Source organism: Heteronotia binoei, chromosome 7 (genome assembly GCF_032191835.1).
Source record: "Heteronotia binoei isolate CCM8104 ecotype False Entrance Well chromosome 7, APGP_CSIRO_Hbin_v1, whole genome shotgun sequence".
NCBI classification, from domain to species: Eukaryota; Metazoa; Chordata; class Lepidosauria; order Squamata; family Gekkonidae; genus Heteronotia; species Heteronotia binoei.
In genome coordinates, this window is record NC_083229.1 from 13232908 (window position 1) to 13251263 (window position 18356).

The 18356-nt window shown below is 48.6% G+C and overlaps 1 protein-coding gene across 1 annotated transcript in view; it reads left to right on the top strand.

Annotated features, from left to right (window-relative positions):
• LOC132574858 (collagen alpha-1(XXII) chain-like) overlaps positions 1-18356 on the top strand; it is a 268798-nt gene that overhangs the window by 171419 nt on the left and 79023 nt on the right. The window contains 5 exon segments of the mRNA XM_060243090.1: positions 2395-2436; positions 7869-7901; positions 11593-11646; positions 15182-15235; positions 17158-17211. Of these exon segments, the coding sequence (XP_060099073.1) occupies positions 2395-2436; positions 7869-7901; positions 11593-11646; positions 15182-15235; positions 17158-17211 (237 nt within the window).

Genomic DNA, 18356 nt, shown 5'->3' on the forward strand with positions numbered 1-18356 from the left:
GAGTGGAGGGTGGGATATAAATCCAATATCTTCTTCTTCACACCATGTGTAATTTTGTATGGGATCCTATGATCACCTATTTGTCCCCTCCCAGCCCCCCTCCCGAAAACCATCAGATTATTTGACCTAATAATTTTTTTATATAAAATACAATACAATTGTATCTCACTTTGCTTATAGAAAAATTGGCATCACTAACATCTATCATCTGGAAAGCTATCTTCGCTGGTCCTAATTGACAGCAAAGAGAGAAACCTAGTCTATGTGATCATTTTTATATACGGATGTAATCTTAACCGAAAAAAGCATTGTCTGACATGTATTGTAAAGATTAAAGATTTAGTTTTGTTGCAGTTGATCATCAGTATTTCCATGTACAATATCTTTCTTCTTTTTCAACCTTTTTGGTTACCTGGTTTGCTTTGGGTTGAAATTTTTCTCCGTCCCCTTTTTTGTTTGTTTGTTTTCACTCAATACAGAGAACAGTCAATAATTCTTGGTATTTATTGATGGGATGTGCAGACGTGGAACTTCTATTTGTTTCAGATTTGAGGACCAGAGACTTGATATTTAATTGATCTTTGACCTCGGGGAAATAAGATGATGTTTCATCTATGTCAGGGCTGGGTGAACTTCAGGAATGTTTCATCAATGGTGGGGTTTTATAGACTATTTCAGACCACCTTCCACAGAACTATTTACTCTGAATTCAGGACTCCTGAATTCCTGGAAAAAAACTAGATTGGAGCAGTGCAGGATTGAGACAGAACAGAAGTCGGTTAGGTGGAAGTTGAATTGTATGCAATTTTCACTCCTGACATACAGGAAATGAAGATAAACTTCATTTTTGAGGAGGGGAAGCAAAACAATTAGGGTAGTGTTGGCAGGTCAACTTATCTGGCCAGTTTGGTGTAGTGGTTAAGTGTGCGGACTCTTATCTGGGAGAACTGGGTTTGATTCCCCACTCCTCCACTTGCACCTGCTATCATGGCCTTGGGTCAGCCATAGCTCTCATAGACCTTCTTCTCCTGTAGTTGTTAAGTGTGTAGACTCTTATCTGGGAGAACCGGGTTTGATTCCCCACTCCTCCACTTGCAGCTGCTGGAATGGCCTTGGGTCAGCCATAGCTCTCATAGACCTTCTTCCTCTGTAGTGGTTAAGTGTGCAGACTCTTATGTGGGAGAACTGGGTTTGATTCCCCACTCCTCCACTTGCACCTGCTAGCATGGCCTTGGGTCAGCCATAGCTCTGGCAGAGGTTGTCCTTGAAAGGGCAGCTGCTGTGAGAGCCCTCTCCAGCCCCACCCACCTCACAGGGTGTCTGTTGTGGGGGAGGAAGGTAAAGGAGATTGTGAGCCGCTCTGAGACTCTTTGGAGTGGAGGGCAGGATATAAATCCAATATCTTCTTCTTCTTCTTCTGTTGGGGTCTCCTGACATCCTTCCAGGAGACCAGAAGTGATGTTGGGCATTATTTGGCCTACTTCCAGTCAGGGGAGATACTCTGGTTTTGTGGGAAAACTCTATGGTAAATTCAGCTTCAAATATAGAATTTACCCCAAAACCAGAGTGTCACTCCCAACGGGAAGTAGTCCTGAAACTGGAAGTCAACCACAAAACAGAAGTGGGCCCAAAAAGGTTTGTTGGGGATGGGATTTTCCCCAGATGGCCAGTGGTGGGCAAGAGCCTGTGAAAGCAAGGGCTCCCCCACCCCCAGTGGGGGCTGGCAACCCTAAATTAGAGGAAGAGTTGGACAATTTTTTATCAACAGTTTAGGAGGTTTTTGCTTTGTTTTGCGCTTTGATGAGTCAGTTGTGATGCTCCCAGTGTAACCATTTTCCACCACTATGGAGTGCTTTGGGTTTCATCCTGAACTGGAAGAATGAGGCCCACAAAGATGCCTCATATTGTGTACCATTCAATTAACACCGCTCTTCCCTCATGTAGTCGTTCTCCAGGGCATAGACTCCCAATGGACTAATTCAGCAATGGTAGGCCAAAGGTATTTATCTGTAGCAATTCCAATGTTTTCTCTTATCCGGTGCGATGACTCTTATCTGGAAGAACCGGGTATGATTCCCCACTCCTCCACTTGCAGCTACCGGAATGGCCTTGAATCAGTCATGGCTCTCGTAGAGGTTGTCCTTGAAAGGGCAGCTTCTGGGAGAGCTCTCTCAGCCCCACCTACCTCACAGGGTGTCTGTTGTGGGGGATGGAGATGAAAGAGATTGTAAGCTGCTCTGAGACTCAGATTCAGAGAGAAGGGCGGGGTATCAATCTGTGGTTGTCTTCTTCTCCTATCAGATGAGCTAGTTGAGGTCAGCCATGTCCCTCAGGTAGGAACGCTACGCCGTATTTGCTCCCACCTTTAACTCTTGTCTGCTTTTTTTTTTTTAGGGTGACATTGGCCCTGCTGGTCCCCCAGGCCCACCGGGAACAGTAAGTAGTGGACATCAAATTGCAAAGATTACAACCAACTCACCCTTATATTTGATCACCCGCCATGCTTGGTCTAACTAATCACATAGGCAGGATGGCTCGATATCTCCATAACCTTGATATTCCTTCACAGTGTAGAGCCTTTGTATTAACCAGTGTTAATTCATTCCCTTCTAGGATGCTTTATGGCAGATATCACAAGACCCAGAGGCAAGAACTTTTCTGCCCCTATGGTCTTAATCCCTTAGATGCCCTGGAGAGGAGGTGGCTGAGAGGTGATATGATCATCATCTTCAAGTACTTGAAGGGCTGTCATATAGAGGGTGGTGTGGAATTGTTTTCTGTGGCCCCAGAAGGTAGGACTAGAACCAATGGGTTGAAATTAAATCAGAAGAGTTTCCGTCTCAACGTTAGGAAGAACTTCCTGACAGAGCGATTCCTCAGTGGAACGGGCTTCCTCGGGAGGTGGTGGGCTCTCCTTCCTTGGAGGTTTTTCAACAGAGGCTAGATGGCCATCTGACAGCAATGAAGATCCTGTGAATTTGGGGTAGGTATTTGTGGGTTTCCTGCATTGTGCAGGGGATTGGACTAGATGACCCTGGAGGCCCCTTCCAACTCTATGATTCTAGATACAATTGATCATATAATCATAGATTGCCCTTTGTATGAGTCCCCTGGGGAAAAATTGCTTTCAAACTTACTGCATCCTGAAAAATACTTGAGTAACAATCTGAAATGTCAATTTCTTCTGAACAATTTGGCTCCTGAAATTACTAATGTTGTCGCTAAATTTCTTGTGGAAGTCCCTAAAGTTCAGGGAGGTTTTAGATAATATTGTTTTATTCCATGTAGGGTTTTTTGTATGGAATTTTACACTGGATAGATTTTAGGTATCATGGATTGGATATTTTATTTATTCTGTGACTGCTGATATGCCAATAAAGGTCTATGAATGAACAGTAAGTCATGTGATGGGACGGGAGGAAGTGGCGATTAAGGGGACTATAAAATGCTCAAGTATTTCCTTTTATCCTTTTAAACTTCAAATTATGGGGACCTTGTAGGGTTTCCAGGGTTAGAGACAGGCAAAGGTGGTTAGAGACAGGCAAAGGTGGTTTGCTGTCTCCGGCCTCTGTGTCATGACCCTGGATAACCATGGCAGTCTCCTAGAATCATAGAATCATAGAGTTGGAAGGGACCTCCAGGGTAATTAGTCCAACCCCCTGCACAATGCAGGAAACCCACAAATACCTACCCCAAATTCACAGGATCTTCATCACTGTCAGATGGCCATCTAGCCTCTGTTGAAAAACCTCCAAGGAAGAACATAAGAGAAGCCATGTTGGAGCAGGCCAATGGCCCATTCAATCCAACACTCTGTGTCACAGAAGAACATAAGAGAAGCCATGTTGGATCAGGCCAGTGGCCCATCCAGTCCAACACTCTGTGTCACATAAGAGAAGCCATGTTGGATCAGGCAGTGGCCCATCCAGTCCAACACTCTGTGTCACACAGTAGCAAAAAAAACAACAACACCAAGTGCCATCAGGAGGTTCACAAGTGGAAACCCACAAATTTGGCCAAGGAGAAGGAGAGCCCACCATCTCCCAAGGAAGCCTGTTCCACTGAGGAATCGCTCTAACGGTCAGGAAGCTCTTCCTAATGTTGAGCTGGAAACTCTTTTGATTTCATTTCAACCCACTGGTTCTGTCCCTACCTTCTGGGGCCACAGAAAACAATCCCACACCATCCTCAAGGACTTGAAGATGGTGATCCTATCACCTCTCCGCCTGTCCAAGGACTAACCCGGGCTAATCCTGCTTAGCTTTTGTCAGGATCAGACTAGCCTGAGCCATCCAGGTTAGGGTAGAGAGACTGGAGTCCACTGTGCTGATGGTGGAAAGAGCCACCCAGTCGCAGCTGACTTATGACAATCCCAGGGGATTTCCAAGCCAAAAGATGATCAGAGGTGGTTCGCCATGGTCGACCTCTGCACAGAGACCCTGGACTCCCTTGGTTTATTTTTATTTATTTTATTTTAGGCAATTTACAGTCCGCCCTTTCCTGAGGATGGGCTCAGGGCGGATCACAAAGTATATAAAAGCAACAGCTAAAACCAGAGCGATGTGGACAGTACAGTTGGACAGAGCATACGGATTATAAATGGTGGCTCAGTTGGGCACGTATAATATGAACCGAAGAGAGTCAATAAAATAAATTTATGTTACAGCAGAGATGGATTGCCATATAGGGCCCGCCGGTGGAGTAGGACGCCCACTGCCTCAACCCAAGGGTAGCTCCGTTTTACAGGCCCAACGAAAAGATAACCATTTGTTGACGGGACGGATCTCTAGAGGGAGCTGATTCCACCAGGCTGGGGCCAAGGCTGAAAAGGCCCTGGCCCTGGTTGAGGCAAGACAGACGTCCTTCGGGCCAGGGACGGTCAGTAGATGTTGTGTGCTAGATTGTAGTGATCTCCAGGGCACATATGGGGAGTGGCAGTCCCGTAGATGCTCTCCCATCCAAGCAGGGATCTTTTTCTAGCAGAAGCTCCTCTGCATATTAGGCCATGCCCCCCCCCCCCGGATGTAGCCAATCCTCCAAGAGCTTAGAGGGCTATTAGTACAGGGCCTATTGTAAGCTCCAGGAGGATTGGCTACATTGGGGGTGTGTGGCCTAATATGCAGAGGAGCTCCTGCTGGGAAAAGAGCCCTGCATCCATGTATTAACCAGGGCCGCCCCAGCGTAGCTTCCACGATCCTACAAGATCAGGCTAGCCTGGACCATCCAACTTCAGATGAGATTTCTCTTTTTCTTCACCCAGGAGAAGCCAAAATTGCCCCCATGTATTTGTTGACGTGGACCAAAGCGACATAATTGCAAATGCAGCTGGCAGCCATCGCAGTACCCAGGTTTCCCCTCCATCCTGATTATGACCATGCATAGCAAAGCATCTTTGGGACTGCCCAGTTTGCACATCATTTCTGTATGCCTTCGTAGGCTCTGAATCAACAAAGAGCCGCTTTATTGCAAGAAGAAACAGTTACAGAGAAACACCGGCAACACGGCAACGATATACAATCTGGCCACGGTTAACCACACACCCCTGGCAGGCAACAGTTGCTCCTGTTGGCTCACTTCACGATCTTTCATTTGCATCTCTTTGTTACAAGTTGTTACATGCCTAGCATCCTGATTGGCCAGTTCTTCCAGGCTTCAGGATCCTGGTTTGCAAGGAGTGTCTGCCTCAAAGTCAGGTGACAAGAACCCAGTAAACCCAATACATAACAGTGTGCACAAACAGGGAGGGGGAACGGATTTTCAGTGAACCACCTCAAGGAGAGAGAGTGAAGTCTCCTGAAGTTAATGGGTACAATTTGCCTTGAAGTCCCCCAGTATTCTTGTTTCATTCCCGTTCATTTTAGTAAGGTTTGCAGTGTGTAATATCCAGGGAGGAAGTATCTAAGAACTTTTATAATAACTGTGTTAATTCTTCTCTGACATTTGAGATACGATAGGGATTCCTTATTTCCCAGGTGTTCCTGGATCTTTCTTCATTTTTACCATCCTTGTTCCATGCTGTGCTGTTGAATAATAGAATCAGATCTCTCTCTCTCTCGGCTTGGCTTCGCAAACGAAGATTTAAGAAGGGTGCAATAGTCCACGTTTGCTGCAGGCTCGCTGGTGGCTGACAAGACCAATGTGGGACAGGCAGGTCCGGCCACAGCGGCTGCAGGGAAAAGTCTGATTTAGGGTTGGTGCTGTAGCAGTGCGATTCTTCCTCAATCTCCTTTTGTCTTCAAGACCAGCTATGCGTGCGTTCTCAAAAGAAGAGACAGCCTGGTGGATGGTGTGCCTCCATGCTTTGCGATCTGAGGCTAGGTCAGACCACTGGTGATGGTTGATGTGACAGGTGCTAAGGGATTTCTTCAAGGAGTCCTTGTACCTCTTCTTTGGTGCCCCTCTATTTCGATGGCCGGTGGAGAGTTCGCCATACAGAGCAATCTTGGGAAGGCGGTGGTTTTCCATCCTAGAAATATGCCCTGCCCAGCGCAGCTGCGTCTTCAACAGCAGTGCCTCGATGCTGGTAACCTCTGCCCGCTTGAGGACTTCAGTGTTGGTCACAAAGTCACTCCAGTGGATGTTGAGGATGGTGCGAAGGCAGCGCTGATGAAAGCGCTCAAGGAGTCGCAGGTGATGACGGTATAAAACCCACGATTCGGAGCCATAGATGAGGGTTGTCATCACAACCGCTTTGTAAACATTGATCTTTGTGCCTTTTTTCAGATGCTTGTTGCTCCACACTCTTTTGTGCAGTCGGCCAAATGCACGGTTTGCCTTTGCCAGCCTGTTGTCAATCTCCTTGTCGATCTTGGCATCTGAGGAGATGATGCACCCCAGGTAGCTGAACTGCTGGACTGTCTTCAGAACTGATTCACCCACAGTGATGCAGGGAGGGTGATAATCTTCCTGGGGTGCAGGCTGGTGGAGAACTTCTGTCTTCTTCAGACTAACTTCTAGGCCGAATAGCTTGGCAGCCTCTGCAAAGCAGGACGTCATATGCTGCAGAGCTGATACCGAGTGGGAGACGAGTGCAGCATCATCAGCAAACAGTAGCTCTCGGATGAGTTTTTCCATTGTCTTGGAGTGTGCCTTTAGTCGCCTCAGGTTGAACAGGCTGCCATCGGTGCGATAGCGGATGTAGACACCATCGTCCTCATCTAGATCTACTGCGGCTCTTTGAAGCATCATGCTAAAGAAGATCGTAAAGAGAGTTGGCGCGAGAACGCAGCCTTGCTTTACACCTGTGCCTATTGGGAAGGGCTCCGAGAGGTCGTTGCAGTGTCTGACTTGGCCTCGCTGGTCTTCGTGTAGCTGGATGATCATGCTGAGGAACCTTGGGGGACATCCTAAACGTTCCAAGATTTGCCACAGGCCTTTCCTGCTAACGGTATCGAAAGCTTTGGTAAGGTCGACAAAAGTCACATACAGACCCTTGTTCTGTTCCCTGCATTTCTCTTGGAGCTGCCTGAGAACAAATACCATGTCGGTGGTGCTCCTGTTAGCTCTGAAGCCGCACTGGCTCTCTGGGAGGAGTTCTTCTGCAATGGTGGGCACCAGTCTGTTCAGGAGTATTCTGGCAAGGATTTTGCCTGCGATGGAGAGCAGGGTTATCCCCCGGTAGTTGGAGCAGTCTGACTTTTCCCCTTTGTTCTTGTATAGGGTGATGATGATTGCATCGCGAAAGTCCTGTGGTAATTTGCCTTGTTCCCAGCAGGTGACAAGTACTTTGTGAAGTGAGCTATGTAGTACTGTGCCCCCATGCTTCCAGATCTCTGGTGGAATCAGATAACTCGTCAATTAAGACCGATTTATTGCCATCACAAAACCGGTGCTGTATGCTACTTTCTCTCTCTTTATTCTCTTTCCAGACATCCGTGTTTACACCTCATCCTAGCGTTCCTGTAAGTCTGATTTTTTTTTTTAAAAAAATATTTTTAGTTTTGTAAAGATTTTGCAGAAGTAACTAATTCAGGGGTGGCCAAACTATTCACACATATTGTATGGCTCTTGAAGCCCGCCCCCCCCCCCCGCCCTGTCAGCTGGATTGAAGAAGGCATTTCTCTCTTTAAATCACTTCTCCAAGCCAAGCCAGCTAGCAGCTTGGAGAATAGATTTAAATCACTTCTCCAAGCCAAGCCAAGCTTGGAGAATAGATTTAAAGTTAAAGTTGCTTTCTTTCCACCTGCGCCTCCCTCTCCATCTATTTGCCTTCCTTCCTTCCTTCCTTCCTTCCTTCCTTCCTTCCTTCCTTCCTTCCTTCCTTCCTTCCTTCCTTCCTTCCTTCCTTCCTTCCTTCCTTCCTTCCTTCCTTCCTTCCTTCCTTCTCTTGTGGGTCTCAAACATCTGATGTTCATGTCTTGTGGCTCTTATTCTATAAGGCAGGGGTGGCCAATGGTAGCTCTCCAGATGTTTTTTGCCTACAACTCCCATCAGCCCCAGCCACCATGGCCAATGGCTGGGGCTGATGGGAATTGTAGGCAAAAAAAAAACATCTCGAGAGCTACCATTGGCCACCCCTGCTCTATGGCTCTTAAGTTAAGCAAGTTTGGCCACCCCTGGACTAATTCATCGTTATAGCTGAGCATTAGAGTGTATCTATGTATTTATGTGTGTGTGTGTGTGTAAGGATTGATCTTGCTCCAATCCTAGAAATCCAATAAATCAAATCAAATCCTACCCACTCTCCTACCAAGAGTGGAGGAGCCTGGGAAAGAAGCCTTCAAAAGCATGGTTTGCTCGGGGCCCTCAGTTACCTCTGCATGGTCCTGATAAATCTTCTGGGTTCCATTGGCTTGGTCTAAAAATAAAGAGTCAGGCCTCCAGACTACTTCAGTTAAAAGAGCAGTTCCTTCTTCTAGCTTAGGGGTAGGGAACAGTGGCTCAGCAGATGTTTTTTTTGCCTACAACTCCCATCAGCCCCAGCCAGCGTGGCCAATGGCTGGGGCTGATGGGAGTTGTAGGCAAAAAACACTGTTCCCTACCCCTGTTCTAGCTGCTCAGACAGTCTCGTGTTGGCATTAAACTGGCCAACAACCTGGAGGGAAAATTGCTGTGCCCTTTTAAGAGAGGCTTAATAGGACATTATTTTCTAATGGATACTATTTGCCTCCATACCTTGAAAAGCTTCACCTGCCCCATTTCCACATTTTAACCTCTTTTTAAAGGACAGGGCACTTTTTTCACACTGAAGTCCGAAACCTGGGTGGAAAAATATGTATTCTTATTTGCAATTAACAGAAGATTTGTATTCCTCCGCTCCCCCCCAAGCTGGGAAAAACAGCTGGAACAGCATGCGACCAGCAAAAGGGACAAAACGTATAAGTAGCTTCCATTAGGTTAATTGGCAATTTCTGTTTCCAGGACAACGCTGACTAGCCTTTACAGTTATTAAAGATTATCCTTCTCGTTATTTTGATTAAGCTGTAAGTTTGCGCCTTGGCCGGCTTCATCGTTAAAAAGAGGGTGTCAAGATTTGGAATGGCTTTATGGGTCCCCCCCCCCCCCCCCTTAAACGAGCAGTCCGCGCTGGCAAACTGAACGAGGAAAAAGAAACGATCAAAGCCATTCTCATTGTCCTGTCATCTTTCTCCAGGCCACTAGATGGCAGCGGAGATTCTCCGTGCAAGATTAATGCGAACTTTGTTTTGAATAGCTGGAGCTGCCTTATCCTAAATCAGGAACCCTTCCATCTCTCTGACCTTGTCCTGTCTGCTGTGACTGGCAGGAGCTCTTTCCAAGCCCCGCTATCTGTTGGTTTGCAGACTCCAGAAGAGGAACCGATGGGTTACGTTTCAACAAAAACGCTTTCTGCAAAATGCATTCCCATTTAAGAATCCTTCCAAGCCGGAGTCGCTTGCAGGCTCTTGCTCTCAATGTAATTGGCCATCTCGGGAGGCTAGTTTGCATATATTGCATTTGCGCGACTCTGGGCTGCCATCATCTCTGTCGGCTGCGGAATGAAATTGTGATTTGCGGCCACCTGGTTTTGCCTCGGGAGCGCTTGCTGGCCTGGAACAATCAGGAGGGCGCGTTGGCTCGCGCGTGGTTAGGGATTTTAATCCACTTTAGTGATTAGCGCAGAAGCGGAGGGGAGGCGGTAACGCCAATTGAATGCACAATATTATTTGCGTGTAGCTGCTTTCCTCGCAGCGAGCCAAGGTAGGGAACCCAGGCCAAGCCTGCAGTCTGCCCCAGGAAACCTGTTTCTGGATCAGACCTACTGGATCGGTCCAGCCTTCTGTTTCCTATAGCGGCTCTTCAAGCAGGAGAGCCAGTTTGGTGTAGCGGTGAAGTGTGCGGACTCTTATCTGGGAGAACCGGGTTTGATTCCCCACTCCTCCACTTGCACCTGCTAGCATGGCCTTGGGTCAGCCATAGCTCTGGCAGAGGTTGTCCTTGAAAGGGCAGCTGCTGTGAGAGCCCTCTCCAGCCCCACCCACCTCACAGGGTGTCTGTTGTGGGGGAGGAAGGTAAAGGAGATTGTGAGCCGCTCTGAGACTCTTCAGAGTGGAGGGGCGGGATATAAATCCAATATCTTCATCTTCCTCACAGGGTGTCTGTTGTGGGGAGGAAGGTAAAGGAGATTGTGAGCCGCTCTGAGACTCTTTGGAGTGGAGGGCGGGATATAAATCCAATATCTTCTTCTAACTTCTTCAGGGCACAAAGTCTTCACCCCCCTCCTCCATTGTTGGCCTCACAGCAGTTGAAATTCAGTGGTAGACTGCCTCTGAATATGGAGGTTCTGGATTAGATTTGGATTTATATCCTGCCCTGCACTCTGAATCTCAGAGTCTCAGAGCAGTCACAATCTCCTTTACCTTCCTCCCCCACAACAGACACCCTGTGAGGTGAGTGGGGGCTGAGAGAGCTCTTACAGCAGCTGCCCTTTCAAGGACAACTCCTGCGAGAGCTATGGCTGACCTAAGGCCATTCCAGCAGCTGCCCGTGGAGGAGTGAGGAATCAAATCAAGATTCTCCCAGATAACATTCCATGCACTTAACCGGACACCAAACTGGCTCTGTAATCTGCTTCGGAAGCCATTGAACCTAGAGGCCGGTGCTACATTTGGGGGCAGTCAGTTCTGATCAGTGCATTTTGCCCCCGGTTGGCCACTGATCAGTTTCAGCGTGAGATCCAAAACTATGAAGGAGAATTGACTTCTCTGCTCTGCTTTTCTTTGTCCTAAGACGTCTCAAAGAAGATCGCAATCGCCTTCTTCTTCTCGCCACAGGCCTCTTGTGAAGTAGGTGGGGTTAGTCCACGCCATCCTCGTCAGGGCAGTCGTCCAGCGCCATTAGGTCGCTGTCAATTTATGGAAACCCCTGATGCCATTTTCAAGGCAAGAGGCAAAGAGAGGTGGTTTGTTGTCGCCTGCCTCTGCGTAGCAACCCTGGACGTCCTCGGTGATATTCTATCCGAGTACTATGCAGGGCTGACCCTGCTTAGCTTGTTTTATCGATGCTGTGGCGTATTGTTTCTCCCGAAACGTTTTCCTCTCGCCGCTGTCAGGGCTCTGGAGGGAAACGTCGACAGTGTGTACCTGGACCCATCTGTCACTGTCACAAGTGTTTGTCTCCTCTTTTGATCCTCAGGGAGAACAAGGACCGCAGGGTGAAAAAGGGGACCGTGGAGAAAGAGGTGAACCCGTAAGCATTTAATATTCTTTCATTTCCTTCCAGAAGGCCCCGGGATGGGGTGTGTGTGTGTGTGTTGAGACAGAAGGGTTGCTCTTTGAGGCGGAAGGGTCGCTCTTTGCATCTTAAATGGCGTACGGGATACTGTGGTGAATTCCGACTTTGCAATGTCCCCCGTGCGCTTGGCCTCTGATCACCATGGGATCAAACTGTTCCAAGTGATGGGAGAAGCAGTAACGCGTCTGTCTCTGAAGGGGCCTGAGTGCCAGGAAATGGCTTTATTGGCGTGTCCCTCAGGGCTGAAAGAGGTGAGCCTCATGTCTGTAGGAAAAGGAAGTGCAGTAATTTAGGCTGGTATAGAGACAAAGAAAGAGAAGTGGGTGCTGTAAACTGTCCTAAGGCAGGGGTCCCCCAGGGCCATGAACCAGTACTGATCCGTGGCCTGTTAGCAACGGGGCTGTGAATTGTATAGTTATTTAATTATATATTACAATGTAATAATAAGAAGGAGAAGGAGAAGAAGGAGAAGGAGGAGGAGAAGGAGGAGGAGGAGAAGGAGGAGGAGAAGGAGAAGGAGAAGGAGGAGAAGGAGAAGGAGGAGGAGGAGGAGGAGGAGGAGGAGGAGGAGGAGGAGGAGGAGGAGGAGGAGGAGGAAGGAGGAGGAGAGAGGAGGAGGAGGAGGAGGAAGAAGAAGAAGAAGAAGAAGAAGAAGAAGAAGAAGAAGAAGAAGAAGAAGAAGAAGAAGAAGAAGAAGAAGAAGAAGAAGAAGAAGAAGAAGAAGAAGAAGAAGAAGAAGAAGAAGAAGAAGAAGAAGAAGAAGAAGAAGAAGAAGAAGAAGAAGAAGAAGAAGAAGAAGAAGAAGAAGAAGAAGAAGAAGAAGAAGACGACGACATTGTTAGGGTCTGTAGAGTCTTTCGGGATCAAGTGCCGTGTTCTACTGGCTGCTGTGCATTGAGTGAAAACCTGAAATCTTTGATAAGACGACATTGGATTTATAACCTGCCCTCCACTCCAAATCTCAGAGTGGTCTCACAATCACCTTTACCCTCCTCCCCCACAATAGAAATCATGTGAGGAGGGTGGGGCTGAGAGAGCTCTCACAGCAGCTGCCCTTTCAAGGACAAGCTCTGTGAGAGCTCTGGCTGACCCAAGGCCATTCCAGCAGCTGCAAGTGGAGGAGTGGGGAATCAAACCCGGTTCTCCCAGAGAAGAGTCTGCACACTTAACCACCACACCAAAATAAAGTGTACAATTGTATCATCCCGAAACCATTGCCACCCCCCCCCCGACTCCACCCCTGGTCCATGGAAAAATGGTCTTCCACAAAACCGGTCCCTGGTGCCAAAAAGGTTGGGGACCACTGGTCTAAAGCACCTGAAGAGCGTAAGAGCTCTCTTGCTACCACTAGGGGGATCTGATAGCCAGGGATCCCCTATAGCAGTACCACTGTCCCACCATATATATATTGGTGACTTAGTAAATGCCAGTAAATAGAGCGAGCAGCTTAGGAAATGGATATCAAGTCTATGGCATTTTCTCTTTTGAAGGAAGCCAACTTAGGTAAGGCTAGACCAGGGGTCTCTTACCTTGTTGAACCTATGACAAATTTGAAATTTTGATAGTGGGTAGCAGGCACCACAACAAAATGGCAGCCACAGAAAAGGTGGGGGACAATCACAAAATAGCTCCAATGGGGGCTATGTCCAACCTCAAAATATTGGAAAGTTCCACAGAATGTTAGGATCTTCCTATCAGATTCAGCTGTTTCTGAACGGGTGCTGTCTAAAGTCAGAGGAGCATGAACCAGTTTGTATTGGCTCGTAAGCCATTTAAAATTTAAACCCTTGCTTTCTGCTCTCCATGAAAAGCCACAGGGAGCAGAGAGGAGGAGTTTCCAAACAGCTGAGCAGTGGAGAACCAAGCCATTTAAACCCTTGCTTTCTGCTCTCCATGAAAAGCCACAGAAAGCAGAGAGGAGGTGTTTCCAAACAGCTGAGCAGTGGGGAACCAAGCCATTTAAACCCTTGCTTTCTGCTCTCCATGAAAAGCCACAGGGAGCAGAGAGGAGGAGTTTCCAAACAGCTGAGCGGTGGGAAACCAAGCCATTTAAACCCTTGCTTTCTGCTCTCCATGAAAAACCACAGGGAGCAGAGAGGAGGAGTTTCCAAACAGCTGAGCGGTGGGGAACCAAGCCATTTAAACCCTTGCTTTCTGCTCTCCATTAAAAGCCACAGGGAGTAGAGAGGAGGAGTTTCCAAACAGCTGAGCGGTGGGGAACCAAGCCATTTAAACCCTAATTTTCTGCTCCCTGCAAAAAGCCATGGGGAGCAGAAAGCAGAGGTTCCCAAAGAGCTGAGGGGTAGGACCACTGCCCCCCACCCCCAGTTCGTGAAAAACCACAAAACCAGTCCCTGGTGACAAAAAGGTTGGGGACCACTGCCATAGTGGATAGAGTCTCAGAATCCCAAGAGGAGGAGGAGAGTTGGTTTTATACCCAGTTTGGTGTAGAGAGCCAGTTTGTTGTAGAGAACACTGAACATGAAGAAGAAGAAGAAGACTGCAGAATTATACCCCCGCCCTTCTCTCTGAATTAGAGACTCAGAGCGGCTCACAATCTCCCATATCTTCTCCCCTCACAACAGACACCCTGTGAGGTGGTGGGACTGAGAGAGCTTTCTCAAAAGCTGCCCTTTCAGGCCGAAGGCCATCCCAGCAGCTGCAAGTGGAAGAGCGGGGTATCAAACCCGGTTCTCCCAGATAACAGTCCGCACACTAAGCACTACACCAAACTGGCTCTGGGTGTATGACATAGCTCATGTCCCAGGGACCACTGAATATTGAACTTTCATTCCTGGTCCCCAGTTTTTTTAGAGCCAGAACAACTACAGGCTTCTAAAGGGGGGAGAAGGAGGAGATGGCAAAACAGAGCACACTACCCCATGGTTCAAAAAGGGCATGGCCCATCTTTGCCTTAGGGCAAGCTCAAGCAAATCTTCTCCTTAGGGCAAGCTCAAGCCAGCAGTATCTGAAGAAGTATCTGAAGAAGTGAGCAGTGATGCAAAAAAGCTCACATTAGTCTTTTAAGGCTCTTCTGGACTGCTGCAGACAGACTAATGCGATAACCCACCTTGACCTAGCAACAGGGCTGGATTAACAATTAGGCAAATTAGGCGCCGGCCTACGGGCCTCCACACCTTTAGGGGCCCCGGGCCGGCTCTCCCCCCATTCTCCCCCCTGCTTGCAGCCCTCCCAGCCGCACGGGCAGCCAGCAACGGAGCCGTTCTTTGCCTGGTGTGGCTGCCGCCATCATCTCCACGTTTGCCTCTCTCTACTTCTCCCCCCACAGCTTCGTCAAAGGGGCTTTTGAGAAGGTGCCTGCGGGCTGCAGTGCAGACTGCAGGCAGCGGGGCGGCCGCTCCGACGCTGAGATAATTTGCGAGGGGGCCCCCCAAGGATTTGACTGCCGAGGGGCCTGCACAGGGTTCAATCCGGCACTGCCTAGTATAGCAGTATTTATGGTTTTTCTTCCATCCTCTCTTTTCAACAGGGACCACGAGGCACCCCAGGTGAACCAGGGCCGCCTGGACCGGCAGGGCAGCAGGTAAGCGGACAGGAACGGTCTTGATGAATGAATTGCAGACGAGCATTTTGTTTTTCTTCCAGCATCCTTTCAGACACGCCTATGTGCTGGGGTGGAATTCTAGCAGGAGTCCCTTTGCATATTAGGCCACACCCCCCCGATGTAGCCAATCCTCAATGAGCTTATAAAAAAAGAGCCTTGTAAAACTCTTGTAGGATTGGCTACAGCAGGGGTGTGTGGCCTAATATGCAAAGGAGCTCCTGCTAGAATTCCACCCTTCCTATGTGTGGGATGACTGATCGCTGAACACAGCGGAGGCTTCTAAATGTCGTGAATACGGCGTCTTCTGCTCACTTTGGCACGAGGAAGTGATGGATTGGTTGGCTGGCTAATGCAGAGCAAAATGTTGTGTTAATGTGCTAATCCGTTTCGTTTTTTGCAATGCTTCTATTCCGCCTTTCTGCCTTCGCAAGCGTCATCAAGGCGGCTAGCGAATGAAAAGGTGCATAATAAAAATCGCATTTTAAAACCATCCCCCCCCCCCCCAAAAAAAAGAATTAAATCATTAAAACAATTAAAACCAGAACTAATGAATTTATGGATGTTCCCTCTTCCTCCTCATAGGGCCATGAAGGTGGCTAATGAATTAAAATATCCATAAGATCTCATTTGCACGTGTGTTACCATTATTTTTTAAAGACCATTGAACCCAACCCAAAGAATAGTCCTCAATACCAAAGAGGTGGCGACTTGTCTAGGAGAGCCAGTTCGGTGTAGTGGCTAAGTGTGCAGACTCTTATCTGGGAGAACCGGGTTTGATTCCCCACTCCTCCACTTGCACCTGCTGGAATGGCCTTGGGTCAGCCATAGCTCTCATAGACCTTCTTCCCCTTTAGTGGTTAAGTGTGCAGACTCTTATCTGGGAGAACTGGGTTTGATTCCCCACTCCTCCACTTGCAGCTGCTGGAATGGCCTTGGGTCAGCCATAGCTCTCATAGACCTTCTTCCCCTTTAGTGGTTAAGTGTGCAGACTCTTATCTGGGAGAACCGGGTTTGATTCCCCACTCCTCCACTTGCACCTGCTGGAATGGCCTTGGGTCAGCCGTAGCTCTCATAGACCTTCTTCCCCTTTAGTGGTTAAGTGTGCGGACTCTTATCTGGGAGAACCGGGTTTGATTCCCCACTCCTCCACTTGCACCTGCTGGCATGGCCTTGGATCAGCCATAGCTCTCATAGACCTTCTTCCCCTGTAGTGGTTAAGTGTGCGGACTCTTATCTGGGAGAACCGGGTTTGATTCCCCACTCCTCCACTTGGACCTGCTAGCATGGCCTTGGGTCAGCCATAGCTCTGGCAGAGGTTGTCCTTGAAAGGGCAGCTGCTCTGAGAGTCCTCTCACCCCCACCCAGCACACAGGGTGTCTGTTGTGGGGGAGGAAGGTAAAGGAGATCGTGAGCCGCTCTGAGACTCTTCGGAGTGAAGGGCGGGATATAAATCCAATATCTTCTTAGACGGGCAACAAGCAGATGTTAGCGCAGTGTTCCTCAAACCCTCGAGTGAAGCATAAGGAACTTTGATTTCCTTCCAAGGGTTCGAAGTGACACAGCCACAATTCTTCTTGCAGTGGCTCATGACACTCTGAAAAAGTCCCCTGGTAGAACCGGCCCGTGCAAAAGTGCTTTATTCAGCTTGAAATGAGAACCTCAGACACCAACGATGGGTCATTAATCATCCCTCTTCTGCCTTCCAGCCTGGTGATTGGGTTTTATTATCTCTCGGCGAGTGGAACTAGGAACAGGGTTTTATTTTATTTTGTCGTCCGTTAAAGCTCCTTTGTGGAGCCGGGAGCTTGAGTAGGCGTCTTGACACTTGCCTTGAGAGCTGTCTGAAGCTGCAGCCGCCTAGCTGCGATTTCACGTCATGCTGACTTCTTTTCTTTCCTCAGGGTATGAAGGGACAGGACGGAGCAGTAGGAAGACCAGGAGCCCCTGGAGAGTCCGTGAGTAAATGTTTCGCTCCAAAGAGCTGTTTTCCCAGGTAGTAGTAGTAGTAGAAGAAGAATATGAGGATGATATTGGAGTTATATCCCACCCTCCACTTTAAGTGGCTCACAATCTCCTTTATCTTCCTCCCTAAAAGGTACTCTGTGAGGTGGGTGGAGCTGAGAGGGCTCTCACAGCAGCTGCCCTTTCAAGGACCCTTCTGCCAGAGCTATGGCTGACCCAAGGCCATTCCAGCAGCTGCAAGTGGAGGAGATGGGGAATCAAACCCGGTTCTCCCAGATAAGAGTCCGCACACTTAACCACTACAGGGGAAGAAGGTCTATGAGAGCTCTGGCTTACCCAAGGCCATCCCAGCAGCTCCAAGTGGAGGAGGTGGGGAATCAAACCCGGTTCTCCCAGATAAGAGTCCGCACACTTAACCACTACAGGGGAAGAAGGTCTATGAGAGTTATGGCTGACCCAAGGCCATGTGAGCAGGTGCAAGTGGAGGAGTGGGGAATCAAACCCGGTTCTCCCAGATAAGAGTCTGCACACTTAAGCACTACAGGGGAAGAAGGTCTATGAGAGCTATGGCTGACCCAAGGCCATGTGAGCAGGTGCAAGTGGAGGAGTGGGGAATCAAACCCTGTTCTCCCAGATAAGAGTCTGCGCACTTAACCACTACAGGGGAAGAAGGTCTATGAGATCTCTGACTGACCCTAGGCCATTCCAGCAGCTGCAAGTGGAGGAGTGGGGAATCAAACCCGGTTCTCCCAGATAAGAGTCTGCGCACTTAACCACTACAGGGGAAAAAGGTCTATGAGAGCTCTGACTGACCCAAGGCCATTCCAGCAGCTGCAAGTGGAGGAGTGGGGAATCAAACCCGGTTCTCCCAGATAAGAGTCTGCGCACTTAACCACTACAGGGGAAAAAGGTCTATGAGAGCTCTGACTGACCCAAGGCCATTCCAGCAGCTGCAAGTGGAGGAGTGGGGAATCAAACCCTGTTCTCCCAGATAAGAGTCTGCGCACTTAACCACTACAGGGGAAGAAGTTCTATGAGAGCTCTGACTGACCCAAGGCCATTCCAGCAGCTGCAAGTGGAGGAGGTGGGGAATCAAACCCGGTTCTCCCAGATAAGAGTCTGCACACTTAACCACTAC